The sequence below is a fragment of the Melospiza georgiana genome, chromosome 4, assembly GCF_028018845.1.
Source record: "Melospiza georgiana isolate bMelGeo1 chromosome 4, bMelGeo1.pri, whole genome shotgun sequence".
Classification (NCBI taxonomy): Eukaryota; Metazoa; Chordata; class Aves; order Passeriformes; family Passerellidae; genus Melospiza; species Melospiza georgiana.
This window is the reverse complement of record NC_080433.1, coordinates 31,113,612-31,137,781: the sequence shown is the minus strand read 5'-3', so window position 1 is coordinate 31,137,781 and position 24,170 is coordinate 31,113,612. Positions and strand designations below refer to the sequence as shown.

The 24,170-nt window shown below is 48.0% G+C and overlaps 1 protein-coding gene across 3 annotated transcripts; it reads left to right on the top strand.

Annotated features, from left to right (window-relative positions):
* CSNK1E (casein kinase 1 epsilon) lies at positions 1-23,515 on the top strand. 3 transcript variants are annotated; one of them, XM_058023254.1, is made up of 11 exons: positions 1-190; positions 4,262-4,349; positions 10,633-10,743; positions 10,908-11,056; positions 11,747-11,975; positions 18,251-18,421; positions 19,910-20,058; positions 20,571-20,763; positions 20,867-21,006; positions 21,387-21,452; positions 22,099-23,515. In XM_058023254.1, exons 2-10 carry the CDS (start codon positions 4,274-4,276, stop codon positions 21,417-21,419), a joined length of 1,251 nt encoding a protein of 416 aa, XP_057879237.1. In that variant the 5' UTR covers positions 1-190; positions 4,262-4,273; the 3' UTR covers positions 21,420-21,452; positions 22,099-23,515. The 3 variants fall into 3 exon arrangements, with proteins under 3 accessions (XP_057879237.1, XP_057879236.1, XP_057879235.1); XM_058023253.1 differs by having other exon boundaries at positions 21,991-23,515; XM_058023252.1 differs by having other exon boundaries at positions 21,387-23,515.
* The last annotated feature ends 655 nt before the right edge of the window (positions 23,516-24,170 follow it).

Here is a 24,170-nt window from a genome sequence, read left to right as displayed (position 1 = left end):
CTGGAGGGGACGGCGAGCGGGCGGGAGGCGGCAGGCAGCGCCGCGCCGCGCCGAGCCGAGCGAAGGAGGGACGCGCCGGGCACGGCCGCCACCAGCCCTCCCCAATCCTCCGTCATCCTCCCCGCCGCGGCCGCCTGGCCCCCTGACAGCCGGCGGAGCAGCATCCCCACACGGCCCCCTTCCCGTCAGGGTGGGTATGGGGGGCGCCCGCCCGCATCTTGGGGCGCAAACCCCGGGGGAAAGGCGGCCCCTCCGGCTCTTTGTGTGCGCGGAGGGAGGGGGAGGGGGCGGGGGAGGGGAGGGCAGGGCGCGATGCGCCGGGCCGGGGGGGCGCGGGGGACAAAAGCCCCTTTGTGGGGGCGCGGCGAGGGGGTCGCCCCCTCCGCCACCGGCAGATTTTTGGGGGGGGGCTCCCCTTTCTCCCCTTTCTCTGCCTGCCGGGGCCCTGCTTGGCCGCTGGCGGGGCCAGGCGGGGAAGGGGGTGCCGTGTGCTCTTGGCGGGGGTCTGCGGGGCTCCGGTGGGGGGCCGCCCCCCCCGGGGGATCGAGCCCCCCACTCCTTCCGTTCGCTGATGCTCCTGGCCTCCCTCCCCAGCCCCCGTCACCGCCTCTTTCGGGGGAGAAGCGGTGTCTGCGTTTGGGGGGACTGTGGGGTCGATGTTTCCTCTTGTGGGGGGCGGTAGGGGCGGGGGTCAATGGCCGAGGCCGGGTGCGAGTGGGGGGACGAGGAGAAGTTCAGCGCCGTTCCCGGGGGTGGCAGCTTTTTGTTACCTACCCGGAAAAATAACAGCTCGGGTACGGCTGTCTTCGCGTAGTGTTTGCCTGTAGGGGGTGGGGGTGTAAGGGACACATTTATTATTATATTTTATGATGTGTGTCCCCCCTTTCCTGTTTTCCTGTTGTGGCTATTTCTTCCTCAAATGTAGTTCAAATGCTCTGTGCTTGGGGTTTCTTTTCTCCCCCCATCTTACATGCTCGTCTCCTTTCTGTAAGTGTCTAAGGGTCTGGAGGGGATTGGTGTTTTGCATTTCAATAAAAATGTATTTTTTTCTCGTTTTTCCTTCACATTTTAAAGCCAGTTCAAATTACTGTTTTCCCAGCCTATCCTTTTTTCCCTTCAAACAACACCCCCCCCAAAAAAAAAAAAAAAAAAAAAAAAAAGCCGCGTAAAGCCTTAATGTGGTCTATGGGTAAAGCAGCCCCCAGTCCCTACACTTCCACTGAAAGCCGGAGCAGTGCTGGGATCGGCAGCCTCCATTATGGAGCCGAGGGTTTGGTTGTTTGGTTTTGTATGGCTTTTGCTAGACAGGGCATCTTCTCATTCCCAACCCCCTCGGGTGGGACAGAGGTGTCCCTCCTGTCCCCCAGCCCCTCTTGATGGTTCCCCCCCCCACCCCCGATGGTCCCTGCATCGTTGGTCGCCATCGTTGCTGGCACAGCAATGTGATATCAACTCTTATCGTGTGTTTATATAATGGCCTTTGTGCCTGTACGTGGGTATTTTATATTATATAAAAAGGGCTGGTGCAAAATGGTGTGTGTGGGGAAGCAGTGCTGGCGGCTGGATAGTATTATTATTTTTTTGAGGCTGTGTAGTATTGGATATTCACGTATGCAAACGCTCATGCAGAGCACTCTCTCGCTCTGAGGTTGTATGTGTGTTAATCCCTTATGGAAAACTAAATGGTTTAACTAAATGATTGCCCTGCAGCCCCTGGGAATGCTGCCTTGGCTGTAGAGTGCAGGAAAGGTGGCAGGTCTGGGGGGGGGTTAAGGCTGGAGAGGGGGGGTGGGAAGGAGAGATGGCTTTTTAAATATAACATGTATAAATAATACATAGAGGGGTGATACGGATTTCACGTATAAGAATATATATTTTGTGGGTACAATTTTTTTCCTTGTAACAGTAGACCTGAGGATGAGAAGATAAAGGGCGGAAGCTGTAGATGGTGGTGGGGGTACATGTGTGAAATAGAAGCAAATGGGATAATGTTTGAACTCCTGGACCAGTTGTTGAGGGGGTGGGATGTGTGTGTCCTGCCCTCTTACCAGGAATCCAGGCTCTTGCTCTCTGGCTCTCCTCAGCCCAGGTTTTCTACTCACACTTGTGTATGTGTGTGTGTTGGGGGGGAGATAAGGCAAAATGACAGCTGTGCGAGACCATGATTTTTTTTTACTCCATTATCCTGCTTCCCGCTTCCACCCCCGCGCCCCGGAGCATTTTTTAGATTCCCCTTTGGAGCCTGTTGCTTAATCAGCTACAAGGGCTACTGCGTCGTTGTGTGAGAATCCCTTCTTAACCTGGCTCCTGCCTGTCCCAGAAGGGTGGGTCTGAATTTAGGTTTGGGACTGTGGTGTTGCAGAGCAGTACCTGCTGCGTCCCAGTGCAGCACAGACCCCCCGGGACCTCTTGCCCAGTCTCTGCTCGGCTGTGCTCACCTCACCCCAGCTGGGAATTGGACTCAAGTGGAGGTGTTTGGGGTTCCCAGGCCTGGGTAAACACTCCATGAAGGAAGGAGGATGGAGAGCTGTCTTCTTGACAGTGGTGTGACGGGTTCCCGGGGACACAGACCTTTGATCGTTTATTGGAGTAGGAGTGTCAGCAAGTCAGATGTATGTTAATGTGGTTATACAGAGCAGCAGGCAGCGGATAAAAATCATGTCTGTTTGCTGAGCCCTCACCCAGGTACGCCTGCCTCCTGGTTCAGTTCCCAAGGCTCTGCCTACATTCCTGGTAGTAAGAAAGTCAGAAATAGCCACAGGGTTTTGTAGACTTCAGATGCCCAGAAACCCACATGCATAAGCAAATGCTAGGTGAGGGGACTCCACCTCTGAGTGTTTTGTGTGTGGTTTCTGGTGACTGGAGCTCTGCTTTCAGGGTTCACAATGTCCCCTGAATGCCTTGATAGGATTATTTCCCTGTACATCTCCGCTGCCCGTCCATTCTTCTTTCTGTAATCCCATCTCCTGGGGCAGAAGAAGCAGCTCTGGGTTTATAGTATGCTCAGAATCCTGTGCCTGGGATTATTTTTTTGTACTTCTGCCTCACAAGGCCATTTCTCCTTTATTTCCTTCAGTGATGCTTCCTTCCCACCAAGCTCCAGCAAGGGAAAGTTCCTCGCTCCCACTTGTGAAAACATGAATCATTCCTCACCTTTCCTGTCCCCAACAGGCTCTGTGTCTGCATTTTGTACGCTAATAATGTGGCATTGCATAAATTAGGACTGTGGCAAATCCCTCTAAAAGGAGACACATTGTCTGTCTCAGGAAGAGATGTGGTTCCTAGAATAAGTTGGTGGCCATAGAAGAGGCAAGGGAAGGGGGGCTGTTAAGATGGGAACTGCTGGAGCTGTGTTTGGCCAAGGTCTTTGCAGCAGAAGTTGAGGTTGGCAAAGAGAACAAAACACTGTGGCTGTGGTTCTTCCACCCTAGTTGGTTTTTTCTGGAAGGTGAATAGGCTGAGCCTGGGCATGTTGATGGGGTATATCAGGTCAAAGGGTGAGCTAATCATCTCATGTAAAGGGATGAGGAAAGGCCTGAACTGCTCAAAGCAAAAGGTAGGCAGGAGAGTTGGAGAGGCTCAGGTAGACCAAAGGAGGTGGTGATCACGTCAGCAGAAGTGTATGGAGATGAGCAAGGGGTGTTCCTAGCCAGGGTTCAGTTCAGCAAGACGTCTCCTCCCTGTCCCCTGTCCTGGCAGAGATGGAGTTGCTTTCTCCTGGCAGTCTGTCTGTCCCTCACAGCCCTCGGGTCCTGTGCTTCACCACCACCACCACCGAGGTGTTGGAGTAGGGCTGGGTCAGAGGGAAACTCCTCACAGGGTTTATTATGCCTGACACTTCTGTGTCTCTCAAGGTACTTGTGTCCCAGTGCCAGGTACTGTAAGGTACAAGAAGCAGTACCTCTTTGCAGTAGTGTGGAGTGATCATGCAGTGAAACCTTCTTAGAAGGGCTTTCCTGAACCCCTTCCTAGTCTCTGAGCAAAAAGGTGGGGAAGAGGTTCAATCATGCTTCACTCTAATAGTGGGAACATGGGAAAAATATGCTTGAGGGTGTTTTGTTCCTGCAGTGTTTCTTGCTCGTGTTGTCCCTGGAAGTTCAGGAGATGAGGAGATGTGATAGAAGGCATGTAAAAAGTGAAGTATTTAAAGATTTAAAACTACTCAGCCTCTGGGTGAAGAGGGAAGGTCTCTTCTGCAGTGTTACATGATTCACTTCCTGTTTCTGCTCTGACACTGGTCTTTCTGTGCCTCTTTTCTTAGCACGACTGAACCATGGAGCTTCGAGTGGGAAACAAATATCGGCTGGGCAGAAAGATTGGCAGTGGTTCGTTTGGAGACATTTACCTAGGTGAGTGTGAGAGTCTGTCTCAAGGTTGGTTTTCTCAATTGCATCATTGTTTTGGGGTTGTTTTTCTTGCCTGTTGCTATTTGTGGGCACCATGTAAGGCTGGAAGGGGTGAAGAAGAGAAAAAACTGATGGAATACTGCAGGTGGCTGCTGGTCTTCTCATGGCAAAGAAAGGGGGATGAGCTCAGCTTTGCCTTACCACATACTGAAGACACAGTGGTGGTTGATCAGACTGCTTTAGATTTGGACTATTTGGGGCATATTTGTCATACACCCTATTCCAGCGTTCTCACTTCCCTTTCTTGAGCTTGGGTGTGTGTGAGTTTAAACTCTGTTCACAGAGCGTGTGGTGGAAAGGGAGGACATAGCTATTCCTTCAAGGATAGAAGGAATACAGTTTTGGGAAGACTGGTAGTGGAAGAGGTGGTCCAGGACCTGTAAGAGAAAGGTCTGAGACAGGACGTGTAAAACAGATCAGAGAGCCTGGAAGTCCCAAGGCTCAGATCTGTTAGATCTATAATGGGATTTAGAATTAATGTCTGGAAGGACCTGAGCTGGAAGCTCAGTGGACAGAGCCCATGAGGTGCTGGGTTTCCTGTTACCACAGCAGATCACTTGGGTAGAAGTTCTCCCAAGCCAGTGTGCTGATGTGTAGATATATTCCCTGATGCTTGCCTGCTCATGTTTTCATTGGCTCAAACCGTGTGGGGCCAGGGTGGCGAGACTACCCAGCGGCCTGCCCGGTCCCTCCATGAGGGCTGGCGTTACCTCTCTCTGGTTCTCACCACTACTGTTGTGCTGTGCTCCTGCAGGCCAGCAGAAGGGCTGCCCTCTGCTTTGGTGTCTGCACCCTTTGGGTGCTTGCAGGTGGTCGTCATGTGCTCCTTGGCTATTAATTTGTTCAGTTGGATTGTATTTTGCTTCCCAGTACATCCACCACTGCTCACTTTTTCTGGTCCTTCAATTTTTCCTAGTTTCTTCATCTGCTGGGCAGCTTGGAGCCAACACTGCTTTTGAGGTGTGGCATTTCCAGTGCCTGGCAGTGGAGGACTACCCTCGAGTGATCTGTAATGTGATGCCTCTGCATTGGCTGCTTTGGGTCTCCTTGGCTTTCCCCATCACCAGCAGTATCAGGTTTCAGAATTGGCCTTAATGCACTGTCAGCTGTATCGTAGGAGACCTCTTCTAGGATCTCCAACATCTTCCCATCCCTCCCCAAATCCATTTTGTTGAATACCTCTAGTTCAGATTACGTTTTCCTGTGATTGTAAATCACCGTCTATTTTCAACCTCTGTTTTTTTATCTCCAGTTCCCTCTTGCTTTATTATTTTCTCTTGATTGGTGTTGGCAGCCCCTCTTGATTAAATGTCCTGTGGGAATCATCAGTAACAGGCTTTGTTGCCACCTTTATCCAGAACATGAACAAAGATGATAAATAATGGATCTGGGATCCCAGTTCCACCATGTGCTGCCTTTACTGCAGCCTGTTCCTGTATGCTGCTCTCTGTGGCCCTCCAACCAGTTAGTGTCTTGGGTGACAGTGCTTTTAATTCCCAGGGGCTAGGATTTAGGGATGATAGCTCAGACACAGCATTTTCCACCTATGCTAGGGCTTGAAGCATTCCAGACCCTCTCTAGGATGGTGTAAATTGTCAGGACCTTGCTGAACATCTGGAGTACATGTGGGGAGAGAAAGGAGGTACTGGATGGAAAGGCCTGATCCTGTATTGCTCTGTACCATGTAACAGGTCATCCACCTGTGCAAATCAGGTATGGAAAATGGCCCCTGGTGAGGGGGTTGTGCCTGCCTTGCCTGTCACCAAACACAGGAAGCCCAGTGCCCCAGCGTGGTGAGCACAGCAAGATTCAACCAAGTTACTTGAATGCAGTATCAAAGCCCTTGTGATGTTCCTTGAGGTGCAAGCCAGCATGTTTTGAAGCAGTGATAGCGAGACTTGGTGGAGCCTGGGTGACTCCCCAGCCTGGAGGGATTGGGCATGCAGTCTGTGGTGGTGCAGACGCTGGGGCTTGTGCTGTGCTCTCGCAGCCTGCTCTGCAGACAGGAGGACTCATTCACCAGGACTTCTCTCCTGCACCAGGCCCACCTCACAGCTTTCTCCTTTGATAATGGTGTGGACGCACAGCAGGGCTTGTCTGTCTCTGAGGATTAGCAGGGGCTGTATGGTTTATCCTCAGCTTCTCTCTTTCAGGGTGTTATTGCCTTCACCTGCTCTGTAACCAGTGGGTGCTGAGTGCTGTCCTCTTTGGGATTTGTTTTAGGGTTTTTGTCTGTCAGAAGGAAACTTGGATTTTTACATGGGTAGACACAAAGGATGGACTGTGTTAATCCTTAGCTGGGTCTTGAAGCACATTCCTTCCATGCTCTACTTTGAGGGGTAGGTGTGCTAGGTGGTATATTCTCCCCCCATTGGTTTGAGAGGGTGGAAAATGGGATCAGGCTGCCCATGGGCCTTGGCTAGCCCATTTACCTCTAGAAATTCTCGTTGAGAAAAGCAAAACCCAGTTTGCAGAGGAATTGCCGAGAGCTTTGGGCTGCTGGAGAGGGGGAGGTGCTTTGTCAGAGGTGCTGGCCAAGAGGCAGGGCAGGGTTGCTGGACATGTAGGAATCGTTTGGCCGGGATGCACACTGGTGCTGGAGAGAAGCTGGGCAGACAAAGCATGCTGGGACCTGAGCTGGCTGGGGACAGTTCCTGGTGGCAGGCTCCTCCCTTGCTGGGAGGGGAGTGCCTTCCCTTTGTTTCCTGGCTTGTTAACTCTCTCTCGCCCTATCTGCCTTCATCCATCTGTTCCTAGCCCTCCATTCTTCCCTCGGCAGGCTGTGGAGAGGGGCACAGGCGGTGGGGAGTGCGGGGCCTCTGCCTGTTGCCCCCGATGCTCCGGGAGGGCGGTGTTTATTGTATCAGACATGCAGTCAGGATTCCACTCTGAAAAGATCCTGTTCAGCCGGTGACATCCTCTGTCCCCGGGGCCCCGTTTCAAAGAGCTTGTGATGAATGAGTTGAATTTGTGCAGCCCCCACAGCGGAGCGAGACTGGGGGAGGATGTTAGGAATTATCCCCCATCCTACAGTCAGTCTCTCGAGTGGCTGAAGCTAGCAGACTCTGCTGCATTTGTCTGAAACATGGTGCTTTCCAGCCTGTAAAGAGAGCACAGAACTGTTGCTTTTGTACTTGTAGCTTTAAAAAAGATGGTGGTCGAAGCATGGAACAAAGGATCAGAAAGACTCCTGCCCTTAAATTCCCTCCTTGCTAGTGGTGGTCTCGGTCTCAGTGGATCTCTAGACAAGAAATGGTACAGGGAGCAACTTGTAGGTATGATGAGGTTTGGAGAGGGAACAAGCCTAAAGAGTTCAGACGGTGACCCTCTGAGCAAAGAATAGGTCAGATTGGTCCACAGAAGGACCACAATAATGATTGGCAGGATGAAGCACCTCTATTGTGAGGAAAGTCTGAGAGAATTGAGATTGTTCAGCCTTGGAGAAGAGAAGGCTTTGGGGTGACCTAATTCCAGCCTTCCCTCCCTGAAGGAAGCCTACAAGAAAGACTGGGAGAGACTTTCTGCAAGGGCACCTAGTAATAGGACAAGGGGAATGAATTTAAACTGAAAAGGGTTTAGATAAGATATTAAGAAGAAATTCTTTGCTATGAGGGTGGCAAGAGACTGGAACAGTGTGGTTCCCCACAGAAGTTGTGGATGCCCCATCCCTGGAAGTGTTCAAGGCCTGACTGGATGGGGCTCTGAGAAATCTGGTCTAGTGAAAGTTGTCCCTCATGGCAGGGGTGTTGGAACTATGTGATCTTTAAGTTCCCTTCCAACCCAAACCATCCTCTACTTGTGCTCTTCTAGGCCACAGGGTTGTTTCTTCTCTCTCTAAGTAACAGCTGTGTTTGGGCTGTGAAGAGTGGGGCTGAAGGCCATCTGAGCATCTGAATTGCCTCATCACATTTTGAGGAATCCGAGTCTTCTTGATGCCTACCCCTGCTTTCCCTTTTCCAGCTTTATGTGCCTCCCTACCTGCAGACAGCCCAGTCATGGATGCATCTCCATGTTTCTCAACACCCAGGGTAATGTGGAGATGAAAACTTACTCATGTTTCCATTGTTCATGTTCTGGGAATCTGGTTCATTCAAAATGGTAATGCTGCAAAAAGCCAGAGAGACTCATCATTGCCTGTGTGTCAGAAAATGTCTTGGGAGAGGGAAAAATTTTCCTTGGGGAGCAGACAAGGGAGCTGCTTCAGAGGATTCGGAGGAAAGTCTTCACAAAGGCAGGGGAAAGAAACGAGGCAAGGAAGTGCTCTTATGTTTTTTGGATGTCCTAGGTGTTTCCATGCTGGATGAGGGCTGGTGGTTGAACACTAATTTAAAAAGTGGAAGGATACTAGTCCCTTTTCTTACTCTTTTCCTACTTGCACCTGCCTGGTGCTTTTAAGAAGGGTCCTCTGGTGGAGTGAAGGGAATGTATCAACTTGTTTTTCTGGCCGCCATTTTTTAAGTGGAAAATGCCAGCATCTTTTCAAAAGTAAGCATTGGACAAATGTTTCTACCTCTCAGGATGGCTTTTCCCCTTTCCCTTCTTCTGGATCCTGCTTTAAAATCTGTATTAAATTAATCCCATTGCTCCTCCTTCCCCTCCCTCAGAGCACCCTAAATAATTCCTCTCCCTCCTTAGTGTTTACAGCCTTCAAATATTTGTAGACTGTTGTCATGTCCCATTCTTCCTCCCCACCCTTCTTAGTTGTATCTCTTGTCTATGTTACATATTTAGCTCTTTTAATCTTCCTTAGTAAATCAATCCCTCTAGGCCCCGATCATTTTTGTTGCTCTCTTGCAAATTCCTAGCAGCTTGTCTGTCTCAAGCCAGCACTGCAGCATCTAGCTCATGTGTTTTTGCTAGCAGGCAGCTCTTGGCTAACTTTGTGTACAAGCCAGAACTCTTCAGCTAGAGATGGATCTCTTTTGGATCCATGGGGAGAAGCAATCCAGTTGTGTGAACATTTCCTTCTTTTCTTTGGTCCCTGGCTGTGTAGGCGGCGTGTGAAAGAGGATAAATGAAGAGATTTATCTGCAGCTTGTCCTTGTGGACTCTCAAAGTCTTATCACAGAGTTCAGGAGGCACAAATTAGCCAGACCTACCAAAACTAGCTATGGGATATCTGCGAAACCTCACCTTTGATTCCAGCTCATGTTTGGCACATGTGTTCTGGAGCAGTTTATTTTATAACAGTGTTCAGGGCTGCTCTCTGATTTGTGTTTAAGTGCAATTTCTGATAGTTCAGATATGAGGAAGGGCTTGTCAGAGTGTGTGAAGCAGGCATGGCGGGGGAGGAGAAAAGCAAGTCTTGAGTGTCATTCCCGTGACCCGTGTACAGATATTCCCTCTTTCCATTTTAGGATGATGTGAAACATCTGGAATCCTTTCAGCTGGTACAAGAAAAGGAGCAGCCTGTTCCTTTTTAACAGTACACTTTGGGACCACAGTGCTGGCTTTTGCAGCTGGCAGCTCAGTTGTTTTCTGAGAGAAGCGTGTGGGGTGGTGCTTTAGTGTCATTGCAAAGTATCTAGCAATACCTTCAACAAAGGTGTCCAGGCAGCTTAGTTCAGGACTGGATTCGCTTATTTTTTCATGCTTCTAATTTGTGATATAGCAAATGCTTCTGTGTTGGCAAAAGATAAAGGTATTATTAAAACCCTCAGGAGAGGGAGAAGCTGGGGATTTAGAAATTGTCTGTATTGAGCAGGTCAGTGCTGTGGAGAAAACAGAGAGAGCTGGCATGTTAGTAATGTCTCCTCCTGAACTAATTGGTTGTGTTGAAATGATGTAACTGAGGTAACCAGTAATTTTTCTGGGGAAGAGATACTCTGTGTCGCTGCCTGAGGGCTGCTTGGGTTCAGGGGCTAGGTTTATGATCAGAGGGAGCTACAACTTCCACTCAGCTTAGGTACTGTTGATATGTGCAGATTGACCTTCCAAAGTCAGTCACTTTTTGAGATAACAAGGCAGTTCACGTGTAGGATTGTTGTTCTAAACTGACTTCAGGATCAGACCAGGTTTCCTGTTCATGTGCTTCTCTCTGGGCCTGCATTTACAAATGGCAGTGCTGGAAACCATATGAAGTTAAAGTGGCTGAATCTCATTTCTGTAATAGAGAATAAATTTCAGGGCAAATCTTAAGGTCTTGGCATCTTTACAGGCCTTGTTAAAAGTGTTTAACTTCAGTAGACGCTTGTGCAATCTTCATTTCACTCTCATTCCTATGCAGGAGCCAATATTGCGACTGGTGAAGAGGTGGCCATCAAACTGGAATGTGTCAAAACCAAGCATCCCCAGCTCCACATTGAAAGCAAGTTCTACAAGATGATGCAGGGAGGAGGTGAGATGGGAAGGAAAGGATGGGGCCGGGGGAGTGGTTGGAGAAGGAAATTATTCTGGAGGGCTTTAGAAAAGAAATGATTTGGTGTTACACGTGAGCTTCTTAGCAGGGGATTCAACATTTATTCTCTCAGTTCCCTGGGCTAAATCTTTTTCTTTCCCCAGTGGGTATCCCCTCCATTAAGTGGTGTGGAGCAGAGGGGGACTACAATGTGATGGTGATGGAACTCTTGGGGCCCAGCCTGGAAGATCTCTTCAACTTCTGTTCCCGCAAATTTAGTCTCAAGACAGTTCTGCTGCTGGCAGACCAGATGGTAAGTTTCCTCTGAAGCATTTGTGCCTACTCTCCTTTTCCATGCCTTTTCCCCCCACACACTCCCTTCCCATCCCCTCTGCTTGAGAACTGCTGTATCTGAGGCTTTCTTCATTTAGCACAAGTGGCTGCCAGCTTTCTATTTCTTGAAGAAGTTGGGGGCCTGGAACCTAGGCACTGGTGGCATTTCCTTAGCTCCATCCCTCCTTCCTTTGCCTGCTGCTCGCCACGTGTTAGTGTTGCACACACAGATACCTTTGCCTGCCTGATGAATTATTGGCACCTACATTAATTCCACTGCTCATGCCCTGGGTTCAAGACCCTTAATTCTTCTGGACAGACCCATTCTGTTCCTGGACCAGCTGAGTTCAAAAGTTAGAGCTGTCTAGGCTGAAGCTCAAAATTTTAGTCCCTGTAGACTTGCTTTCCATCTTTCCTTGTGATGTTCATGGTGACCTTCCCAGAGTGAGGACTGGGCTGGTGTGCAGAGTTAAATTCCATCTCCAGATCCTGCAGTGTCCAGAGGGTGCCATTTCCTTGGCTGTCATCACTGATACTCTATGCAAAATGTCCTTTTCTTGCTCTGATGGGCCAGTGTCTTGGACAGGGTACTGTTTTTAACAGATGCAGTTAAAATAAGTTTCTTTCTTGCTTGTCTCGCTGTTTATTTATTTCTCTATCCCTCCTCCAGATCAGCCGTATTGAGTACATTCATTCCAAGAACTTCATCCATCGGGATGTGAAGCCAGACAACTTCCTTATGGGCCTTGGCAAAAAGGGCAACCTAGTATACATCATTGATTTTGGTTTGGCCAAGAAGTACCGGGATGCCCGGACCCACCAGCACATCCCTTATCGGGAAAACAAGAACCTGACTGGCACAGCCCGCTATGCCTCTATCAACACCCACCTGGGAATTGGTGAGCCTGCTTGCTGCTGCCTCTCTGGGGCTTTCCAGGGGAGGTGGTATGTCCCCAGAAGGAGGGGGTTGGGTTCTTTGCCTGACCCTGCTGCTGACCTGCCTTGAGAAGGTGGGCAAATAACTTAAATGCTACATTTGTTTTATTTCTGCTGCTGTGGTGGCACTCTGAGTTCCTGAAGACAGAAATTGTCTGTGTTTGTGCACTGCTCAGTGCAGGGGACCCTGTTGAGCATCAAGGCTGTGACCTCCCTGACTCTGCTCCTACTAAATCTGCCTTTGCACAATTTTTGCAGGCTGATTAGATGTGTAAAGGAGACATTCACAAGCACTGAGCCTTTAGAAATATGTGCAGTTGAAACCTGTATTTTGACTCCTGAGTGCCTTCATTAGTGATGTTCTGTAGCTGTCAGAGCTGGAAGATAGAGGCCCACTGCAATATGGTGTTACCCACCACTGAGGGTGGGGATGTGCTGGAAATATACAGGAAGCTGAAATGAGGGGCAGCTTCCAGCTGCCTGAGCACCTCTGTTCTGTGATTGAGTCTTGGCTGTCACAGGCCTTCAGATTATACACGTCTGTGAACTGCAGTGAGGCAACTTCAGGGAAGTAGGGTTCTCCCCTTAATGCATATGGTTAGTACAGAAGGGATGAAACTGGACTGGAAAAGAGTGCTGAGTGTTCAGCCAGGTCTTACACTGGTGATGACCATCATCCCAGGTTTTGTAAAGGCCTTGTGCAGGTTAGCACCCACCACACTTAAACCTCCTGAAGTCACCCAATCTCTTATCCTGGGAGTCAGCCCCTGGTGGCTCTGAGGACCTTGTTTGAAAACCTCTTGCAGTTTTCTCTTCTATTCTCTGCCCAAAAACTTCTTTCCAGCACTTGACCTCCTTTCTCTGCTAAATTTAAGCTAAACTTTGTTCACAGTGTGAGGCTTCCTTAGTTACTGTAGGGTCCATTTGGAACAGGCTGACTTGGTTCTGCTATTGACTGGCAACTCTTAAGGAACAGAAACACAGAAGTTGTCTTGCCTGTTGGACCCAGGAAGTATCTGCTGTGCTTGCAGATTGTTTATATCTCTGGGAGGCCCTTCTTCTCAAGTGTATAACCTAACCTGGGAATTTGAAAATCAGAGCAAGGCACTCAAACCTTTTAAACTAACAGCTTTCACAGGATTTCATGTCCTCATTCTTCCTGCATTCTCCCCTCTTGCAGATATTTCTCAGATATCTGAAGTCAATACTTGGCCTGCAGAAAATAAAGCAGTTTTTCCCACAGTCTTCCTTGCTTAATACTATATAACTTTAGATGGAGAATGCTTTATTTAAATCAAAATGGGGAGTGTTGTGTGTTGAGAGTGGGCTGTAATCTCCTGACCTCTTCCATGTTATAAAAATAGTTCTTGTAGAGCTTTCTGAGTTGGCCTTCTGTATTTTGGCTTGACCTGCATATATATAACTGACTCTCCATTGAATTCTCAGTCAAGATTTCCACAGCCATGGTAACTGCCACAAGGAGACATGCACAAAATAATTCTCACTACTATGTCTGTCGATTCTTTTGTGTGTGCCTGCTCTGCCTTGAACTGATCACGAGAGGCTAAATGTCTGCTTGTGGCTTTTGAACGACTTCATTATTCATTCCACCCCAACTTAGCCCTTTACTACTGCTGCTTGGCTTGTGTGTCAGGATGAGCAAACAATGTCTAAACAGTAATCCAAGGGCAAATTGCATATGCCATGGGTCTGAGTGCAGCCACAGCTCTCTCTGTGCTCTTTGATTGGGGAGAGTGTGGGTGTGAGTTGCTCTGTGCAACAGGTCTCGGGTGTATTATCTCCACGTTGCCGATCGTTGCCCTGAACGGCATAAAGGTTACATGACTTGCCTGGAGGAAAGGGGGTAGGGGTGTTTGGGTTTCAGCTGGAGTTCCTGTTTCTCAAGACCTTGCCACAGGGTATATGACAGAGATATTTATGAGTTAGCAGCATTGCCATGGGAACCGTCACTCGGAATTTTTTGACTTTTCAGAGAGTAAATTCTCTGTCTTAATGTTAACGTTCATGTGGTCTAGGGAGAGAGAAGGAACCAGGTGCCGAGGTATTGGTGTGACAGGAATAGCAAATGAATAAATGCCTTTATTTGAATTTGCAAGCTAAGGGTTGGGCATTCCGATGTCTGGAGGAAACACATTCTTTTCCTGGAGTGACTGGGGAAAAAAGTAGGAGGCAAAACTGGGGAGGGTTCCACAGCTGGAGGCTTGCCGTTGGGGGAGTCATTGGACTGCGCAGGCTTCAGTTCACGCATTCCAGTCAATTTTCACATGCTCGAGGGATGAGAGTCCCTTGCACCCAGTGTAGCCTGTAATGTCTGAAATAGATGCCCGGGGTGCCCATGAGACAGTCCTGGGAGAAGTCTGATGGTCTCTGTCTGGGTGACTGAGGGGTGGGGGGGTCAGTGCCTTCCCAGATGAATGTCTTACATGGTATCGGTGTAGGCTGTGCAGATCATAAGGCCTCCTGCTCATCCTGCCCTCTGTCACCCATTCCAGACTCTTGCGTGTTTTTAAAGGCTGTTGCCATGCAGTGGGGAGAGAAAGGGGAACTCTAGTCCAGCCTGTGCAAGATCAGAGCTGAGTATGTAATCAGGAAAACATTGCTTGGTTAAGCCTGCCTGCATCTGGGCTGGCTCCAGGGAAGACAGCTGATTTCTAGGGAGTTCTGCATGGGAGCAGCATCACTTCGGTAGGATCAGAGTGGAGGAAAACACTCTTTGGACAGGGGGGCCAGGAGACAGTTTAGGCTGCAGAGAAACACGTTTTGTCATGAGCTTTGTGTCCAAGGCAACCAGTCCTCAGTCTTCAGTCTTTGCCCAAGCATGTCTTGTCCTGTCCTGCCACTCACCCCTGACTTGGCTTCTGAGGACCCTGCTTTAGGAAGGGAGTGAAGGTATGGGCTGGCTGGGAGCCTCGCTGGGGGTGGGAGGAAGCTGTGGGTTGGGTTTGGGAAGTCATGCTGGGTTGTGTGGGACGCGACCTTGTGTTTTCTATTGGAAGGGCTTTTGGGAAGGAGGATGAATATCTTAAGGAAAATACATTTTTCATAAAATTGGTTTTCAAAAAAAAACCCCATTGTAGGAGAGCTGAGATAAAACTGAGAGAGGAAGTATAGTGTGGTATCACAGGCTGTGACTATAATCCTGCTTCTGGACTGACTTGCTCAGCGGATGCATTCACGTCACTTGTATTTTTCTTTCTCTTTGATGCATTCACGTCACTTGTATTTTTCTTTCTCTTTTCAAACTCGAAGGTGAGATCTTATGTTTTCCTGCTGCCCAGAGACGCTGTGAGAGTTAGTCGCTGTCAGGTTTCTAAAAGTGGAAAGTAGTAAAGTAGTAACACTAAATAATGTTTCTTTGGTGTGTAGAGGTAAAGTTTTATTTCTTGCTCTTTGCTGTTTAATGTTATCTAGTATCCTCACCCTGCAAAAGTAATTAAATTTTGGGAGGTGTGTAATAGTAACTGAAGATGAAACAAAGAAACGGGAAGCAGGAACTGTTGTCCTTTACCCTCCTCAAGGTTTAATTCAGGATCTGGTGCATAGGGTTACGGGAAATAGACTGCTACAATGTTTTGAGGTAACTGCCCAACTGTGACCCCTCCTCTTGGTAGTTGAGGTTCATCACAGGTGTGAGTGGGCTGCAGTGACCACACATACGTGAGGTGCTACACATCGGGAGTGCAGGGCAGTCAAACACTTATCGTTCAGCATTTTACTAATTAGGTGTTGTGCTTGCAGTTGTTTTTCCTTGATCATATTGCTGTGTTAAGACACAGCTAAGGTGTGTTTGCATGCGCCTAATGGATACTAGTTAGCTTCCCAATTTGGTTTTTAACCCCTCTCATTGCCTTCAGTGAGGGCTCATAGCATCCTGCACTGACTTCAGGCTCCCTAATCTCAAGTCTCTAATTCTGGCCTTCCCTAAAGTGCTAGGACTGTGACCAGACATCTGTTTGCAGAATGTAGCCTATTCTGGATGGCATTGGTGGCTGTGCTCAAAAGTGCTGTGCTTCATACAAGTGGAGGTGTGTTATTCAGCCTGCCCTAAGCAGTTTGGAGTTCAAGCAGGATTTTGGAGGCGACATCCTGATTTATTCCTCAAAGGCTGATTTGCTTGTTCAGTAGGTTTCTCTGGTTCCTGCCCTGCCTTTCCCTACTCCTCTGAGGGGAACCACCACGCTCTAGTCAAGAGGCCACAGCTAGAAGTGATAAAACTACAGCATGGATAAGTCAAGGGCTGGCAAGACTGCAGGACTGAGGTTATCCTTGTCTCCTGTGCTTTCAAGCCCTGGGTGTGTGTTCTGACTCCATTTCCACATGCCTCCTGTCTAAGGATGTAGGTCATTAGCCAATATTGTTTAGTTTTGTTTATTTGATATGCATGGTGAGTAATCGCAGCCCTCTGAGAGTACACGTATCCCAACCTTAGGCTAAATGCAAAACTGGGTTTCTTTTCTCTGTTCCTGTCATAGCATCTAAGTATCTCCCAGACAGTCATGTAATTATCTTTGGCAGTAGCCTGATAAGATTAGGAAGTATTAGCCCCTTTAAAGTGGGCAACTTGAGACAGTAAGTTAGTGAGGTCAAAAAATGCTGTAATTTCTGCATGCTCAAAGTAAGACACTTTGGGAATCTGCAGGGCTGCTTTCTCCTCTCCTGTCTGGGAATGTAGCATTTTTGTGGTGTTTCATGTGCTTTGACCCAAATGATCTCTCCTGTCAGTTATGGAGTGATGAGACCCTCCTGTCCTTCTGCAACCACAGTACTTTTGTCCCCCTCAACAGTTTTAACTTGCCCAGCCCTGAGTTCTCAAAACAACTAGGAGGTTGTGAGAGAGATTCACAAGGAAGAAGGAGCCTTGTGACCCACAGCTTGTGTTGTTACATGAGGATATGCGTATCTGTGACCTGCTACAGCTACTCTTTTGTCATGATTCAGCTCAGCTAACAGAAAAAAGGGATAGCTGTAGTGATCTACTGGCCTTTGAATGGAGCAGGTGGTAGCACGTATCTGATACTGACAGCTCACAGACTGGTATATAATCTGCAACATCTTCCAGGAAGTAGCACTGAATCCAGCAAAATGTGCTGTAGTAAATGAATCTAATAGATGGAGCTCTTTAGTCTTTCCTCTATCCCTGTGCTCTCCCTTAAGCCATATTTTGCCTGCTTGTTATCTGTGTCAGTTGTTCTTCTGGAGATGTAAAGTACTTTCTCCAAAGTGTTTATTTTATTTGGGAGGGAAACAAGAACAAGACAATCTTGGCAAGATTTATAGATGAATTTGCAAGCAATGTTGGAGGAGTTGGGAGGAGTTAACCAGGCAATATTTGCAGTTGTTGAGATTCTGCACCAAATCCTTTTTGAGCTAGCTTTAAATTTTAAAATGGCTTGGCTATTCCAGAGAACAAGGTCAATGTGAAATGTTGGGGTTTTTTTTGTGAGCCAGTTTCTTTTGTTTTATAAGTAAGCATCTAAATATAGGTCCTTCCAATGGCATCTTATGAGCAACCCTTGGTCTAAGTAGAGTTGGTAGTGATGCCAGTTACACAGTCCTTCCTCATTTGGAGGGGAATTTTTTCTTCAAAGTGTGCCCCTTTCCTCCACAGCTTGAAAAATGTCACCAAGCTGGAAAGACATCTTTGCACATTACCTGTTAGGCTTCTACTATCAACAAAGTTGTTTACTACAAGAAGGGGTCCCTAGTTCCTTGTTTCTGCCTGCTTAAACACTATCAGCAGTTTAATTAGAAGATGTGTTTGAAAGGGCTGTGTTGGACTTAGCTCTGTTAGCTTTGTCTATCTGTGACTACCTCTGTCATGACTAATCCCTGGACTGAAGAATCATTCTGGGTGGGGAAGTGTAGGTGCCCTTCCTCTGGGACTGGGAAGAGCAAAGTAGGCAGGGTTGTTGCAGCAGTTCTTGAGATGTGAAATTCTTGTGTCAATTAGGGCTTGTCCAAGTGAGGAGGTAGTCAGAGTCATTAGTTATGAAGTGGGTTGGGCTTTATGGGGAGAGGAGCACCTTAACTCTTGTAGTATGACCATCATCGCAGGAATTTGCTATGGAATGTCTTCTACAAGTTTGTCTATCTATAGAGATCTACTAGAAAAGTGAGAGGGTTGGTTGTTCTGTTCAGTGTTCACCTCCAGAGCTATGTGATTGCCAAAGCAGTTTTGTTTGCTGCTCACTCCTTGCCCCTTTGTAACTTCTCACAGAACAAAGTCGCCGTGATGACCTGGAGAGCCTGGGGTATGTGCTCATGTATTTCAACCTGGGCTCGCTGCCCTGGCAGGGCCTCAAGGCTGCCACCAAGCGCCAAAAGTACGAGAGGATCAGCGAGAAAAAGATGTCAACGCCCATCGAGGTGCTCTGCAAAGGGTACCCTTGTAAGTGCTCTCATCTTGATGGCTGTCTTGTCTGCTGCTTGGCTTGTTCACCTGCTGAAACCCCCTGGAATCCTGAATCCTAAAGAGCTGTGCCAATACCCCAGAGCAGGATGTGCTGCTGACGTGGGTGATGAGAAGGATAACGGAGTGGTTGTGGCACTGTTCAGGTTCAGAAGTGGGAAGTGTGTTTTTGTGGACAGTCAAACCTTACACTAGTAAGGGCGTGGGAGTGCAGAGAGGGGGGATCTTCAGGACCTGGTGAGCATTTTAAAGGAGGAGGGTAGCCATTGAGCTGAGAACATATGCTGCTGATGATGAATTTTTACTGTTTGATGGGGAGTCCCAGGAATAACCAGGCCATAAGGCGGCAAATGCAGTTCTTTGTAAGTAAACATGGAGTAATGTATGTGAGAACAGAGAGAAGTCTTGGTCCTCAGGTCACATGCACAATAGTAGGCTCTGGCTGACCAGTGCCACTCACCAATGAGCTGTTCTGTGAAAATATCAGCTTTGTGCTCCGTGGCTGCTGAGGAAAGGGAGCATTAGGAATTACTAGGCAAGGATCCCAAACAGTGTGCATAAACCCATGGCCCACTTGCTCCTTGCATGCACTGTATAGGTCTGGTCCATCCCACTGTTTCACAAAGAATATGGTGTAACTGAGGAAAGGGCCAAAAGCATGACCAGAGGTGAGTTGATTTCTGTCCAAGTAATGAGTCTGCTGGAAAAAGAGGTGGATAGAGAGATGATAGAAGTCTACTCTCTGGCTATGCCTACAGAAGTTTGGATGGGAGCTGATTATTTGGTAGCCCCAGTTTTTGTATTGGAAGAGAAACAATGCTGATTTCTGCCCACTTTAAAACAAAAGGATGTGGTTCTTCAGACAGCCAGTGTGGAGTCCTGTGGAACTCCTTCCCAGAAGACGCTGTGGATACTTAAATCTTGCAGGAGTTGGAGGAGAGACAGGACAAGTATGTGGAAGAGAAATCGTGTGAGGATTACTAAAGAGTTAGGAACTACATCCAGATCAGGAGGTTCCTGGAGCTGAAAGTAGGTGATGGGCTAATGTCAGTAGAAGTGTCAGATGTGTCTGCCCTGATCTTTCTCCTCTCATCTACCTCTGACCACTGTTTACAGCAGGCTACTGAGCTAGGAGGACTTCTGTTCAGAGTTGAACTTCCCAAAACTCATCTCCAGCTCTTCTTTAGGCCTGCCTTCCTTCAGCAGGCACTGTGACTTGCTAGGTCTTGCTTGGAGAAGCCGGACAGACAGAGATGCATAACATTTTCTCTGGTAAAAAGAGAGATGGAGTCCTTTTGGTGGCCAAAGCAATGCCAGCAGCAGGCTCAGTCTGTGTTACACAGCTCTGTGTTTGTGCTGTCCTGGTCCAGCAAGCCACTGCCAAAGGGCTGCAGCAGCTCCTTGGTGGGAATAGGGAGGTTGGATGGCAAACCCCAGCCATCAGCAGCTGTTCTCTGCTCTCTCCAGCTGAGTTCTCGACATACCTCAACTTCTGCCGTTCGCTGAGGTTTGATGATAAACCTGACTACTCGTACCTGCGGCAGCTCTTCCGCAACCTCTTCCACCGCCAAGGCTTCTCCTATGACTACGTCTTTGACTGGAACATGCTTAAATTTGTGAGTGTGTTTGGCAAAAGGGCTGGACCAGGGTTAATTTGTATCATGGAGATGGGGGAGGAAGGTTGGAAAATGCCTGCTGTCTTTGCTTAGCCCTGGTGAGCAGCCTGAGCAAAGGGACCAGGCAGAATGAAAAAGAGGCAGAGTTGTTTGGTGTGTAACTAACTGGGGGCATAGTTACTGTGGTATTAGTGAGTTTGTCTGATGGAGCACTTGTGTCAGTAAATCTATAGCTAGAGGTAGGTAGAGATAATTTTTCAGCAGAGAGCTATATTTGTAGCTGGGACACAGATGTGGATTGTAATCACAGCTGTAGTTAATATGCTTTCTTATCTGGTTTCTTTTGGAATACAATGAGGTCCTTTCTTGGTGCAATGGAAGGTGGTAGGGGGAGTTTTGGGGGTGGAGCTCCACTTCCTCGGCATGATGGAGCAATATGTGTTTTCTGTCTGGGGCTGCTGCTGTTTCTCCTGCCTGACAGCCATGCGTGGTGTGGGGGTTTCTCTACTCAGGGAGCAGCCCGGAACCCTGAGGATATGGATCGGGAGCGGCGAGAGCACGAGCGGGAGGAGAGGATGGGGCAGCTCCGAGGGTCAGCCACACGAGCACTGCCCCCTGGCCCACCTGCCGGAGCCACTGCCAACCGTCTCCGCAATGTCACCGAGCCCATGGCCTCCACCCCCACATCCCGAATCCAGCAGTCCGGTGAGGGGGTGGGAGAGCTGGGGGAGGGCGCCACCCCTGTTGTTGGCTGGAAAACAAAGCTATTGACTGATATTCTTGTCTCGACATTTCTCTGCCCCAACAGGCAACACGTCCCCCAGAGCAATCTCAAGAGTGGACAGGGAGCGGAAGGTCAGCATGAGGTTACACCGAGGAGCTCCTGCCAACGTCTCCTCATCTGACCTCACAGGGCGGCAAGAAGTGTCACGGATTTCAGCATCACAGGTGAGTTCCTGCTGCAGTGTTCCTGGCCTTGGCCTGGATGTCCCAGGTCTACAGGCCCCAGAGCAGTTCTTGCCTGATTTGCTGGAGCTGACATGAGCTGGAAGCTTCTGGTGTGGTGAAGGGAGTGGTACCAAGTTACACCCTTGCTCTTCTGTTATTTTCTGGAGGCCATGCTGAGTACTGCCATTTTAGCTCTCTGCTTTGCTTGGAGTAAGTCTTCATCTTGCTGTCTTCCAGACCACAGTGGTTTGGAGAAGCAAAGCAGTAAACTCTTGAGAGGGAGGGTGTTCTGAGAGAAACAAGCAGCCTCTCTGTTTTGGTGCCTTTTTTGCTTTATTTTTCCTCTCCAGCCCTTAGCAACTCTTCCTTTTCTTTTGTAGACAAGTGTGCCATTTGATCACCTTGGGAAGTGAGGAGCAATTGCCACTGGACCAGTGTTTGCTTAGGTGAGCCTGTACTCATGCTTGGGAAACCCTGAGAGGGAATTGCTGGGAAAAAAAAGCATTAAGTTAAGAATTTATGTTCTTATGGGGGATTGGTATATTTCCTTTCCTTTCACCTTACTTTGAGATGTCTTTTGGCTTCAGAGGGAAGAATAAGGTTGGCTGCCAAAACTTTGAGGGAACAGATTGTCTTAGGTGTAAAGGTAGCTTCCAGTTCTCCACAAGGATAGGAAGGGTGGAGAAGGTGCTGGGCTGGGGAGCCATTTCGTTACTTCCTCATGAATGCTTTTCTGGCAGTGTGACAGTGTTGGGGTGGAGGGTGCTGAGCAGGTAATCAAGTGTGCAAGACTTTGTACAGCAACTGAGTGCCTCTTGTAGGGGAAATGACAGTAGATGGGTAAGGTAACTCTGAGGGGAGGCAGGAGTGTAGAAGAAAGGGCTGATTTGATTTGTTACACTCCAGCTGGCAATGGAAGTGCTGGGAAGAGCTTTTACTCCTAACGTCTCTTGCCTTTTTCTCTCTTTTGAATTCTCTTTTTAGTGTCTTCACTGTATTTTTCTTTTAAAAAACAAAAAACCCAAAAAACAAACAAAAACCTTAAAAAAAAAAAAAAAGACAAAAAAAAAACCAAACAAAAAAACCCAACAGAATTTCTTTTTGCCAACGATGAGGAGTGGAGCTGTGCCCCCGCGCTGGTGTGAGCCGTTTGCAGAGGGCCACCTGTCCCTGGCATGAGCGCCTCCGAGGAGCTGCGACGACGTGGGAGCACCTGTGCTGCTCCCAGCCCATCCCGCTGCCCCCACTGGCTGCCCTCAGTTCCCTCTCCTGACTCTCTGCTCCTGGTTTTGAGTTCTCTCTCTTTTTTTTTTCCTTCTTCTTGGCTATCCTCTCCTGCTTTAATTTTTCTTTTTAATATTGTTTTCAAATCATATGGTTTTTAGCCGTATAAATTTAAACTTTGCTCTCCTTTTTTTCTGAGGGCAGGGGTTGGTGGTGGGTGGGTGAGGTATTTTTTTGGGTCTTTTTTGTTTTGTTCTTTTCAGGAGCCTTGTGTGCCAGGAGGGAATCAGATTCCAGCCACAATTGATGGTAGAAGTCTGATTTTTATTGTTATAACAGAATTTATTTTCTCAAGCATTAAACACATTTTAAGCTATGAGGGGGAATTGTGGCAACAGCCTAATCATTGACTCGGGCTTCCTTTCCTTGGGTGGCTTCTCTGCGGTTTCCTTTTTGGCTGTTGGGAGAAGTGCCAGCCTTCCCTGATCCAAGTGGTCCTCACACACCGAGAGATCTCTTTGGAGAGGCACCTGGTCCCACAGAGGATGGGATTGTTGGAGCTGACATACAGGGAGAAATATACTTCTCATCCCTGCAGTGGGGTCTTTTTTTTTTTTTTTCGTCTGGCTGTGCGTGTTTTTCTATTTTTATTTTTTAATTAAAACTTGTTTTAATTCCTGCGGAGAGAGTGTGGGACTTGAGGAGAAGAGAGGGGCGCACAGAAACTGGAGTTTGGAGTTTTTCAGAGCGATGGTTCTTGCTCTCTCCTCATGCAACCCCAAGTAAGATCCACCAATACATGCACAATCCCCTCCTGCCCTCTCCCACCCGTCTCCCCCCCCCTTTCCCCCCCCACTTTAGTTGTTTTTTAATATAATTTAGGAATACTCAAGCTGCTTTGTGGCACTTGGGGCTTTGAAACACAATGATCACCACTGCGACCTATGGCCTGTAGCAGACACACTGTCACTGTAGTGTGGAGCCGATGGGTTGTTGGCAGGGCGGGGAGGGTGGGGTTAGTCTTTGTTTTGTTTGTTTTTACCCTTTCTATTTAACACTTTATTTTTCCTCCCTGTTTTTTTCCTAATTTATTTACCCCTCTTACTGTCTCTCTCTTTTTTTTAATTAAAGAGCAAAACTTTTTATTACTTTGTAATTTAAAAAAACAAAAAAAAACCTGAAGAACTTTGGGGGGGATTTTGTACTTTTTTCCTGTGTAAATATTGGACTTTTTTGAGCTTTATCGTGGTTGTTAATTTGAAGTAATAAAGTAGAAAATGATAAAGTGATGCCAGCATCTGTCATTTCTTCCTTTAATGGCCCTGGCATCTTTGCTGGGAGTCGCCTCTTACACACAGGAGTCATGGTCTTGCAGCTGAACCTGTTTCTGAATTCCAGGAACAAGTTTGATCAGAATTACTGGAAAAAAAAGGCACAGGACTGGAGCATCTAAAAATAAACCTGAACTGATCTCTGCAGTTGCAGCCTTGGAACAGGCGAGAGTTATGTGAAATCTGATTCAGGATCTCTTGGTTCCTGGATATGAGCCTCTGGCATCCCATGTGTCTGGCCTTGAGGAGGAGAAAGGGATGGGCCTTTCCACGCTGTGGGCTCTGGGTGTGTGCTGGCTTCCATGGAGGTGGACCCTGGATTTTGTTGTTTTTGCTTTCTTCAAACTGAAGTCCTGAAGGAGAGGGGCGTGGAGCACTTGACAGCAGCACAGTGCCTGATGCAAACAGACTGAGCTATCTGTGGAGTGGCACCTGCTGCTTTGGTGTCTGTGCTGGTGTGGTTTGTTTGGGTTTCTCCTCTTTTCCTTGTCTGACCAGTCTGGCAGTAAAATACTAAATTTTAATACTGATTTATTTCTAAATTGCTGTTCCTGTAGTTACACATCCCTGCATTATCCTGATGAGAGGCCTGTTTCTTCCAGGCTCTGT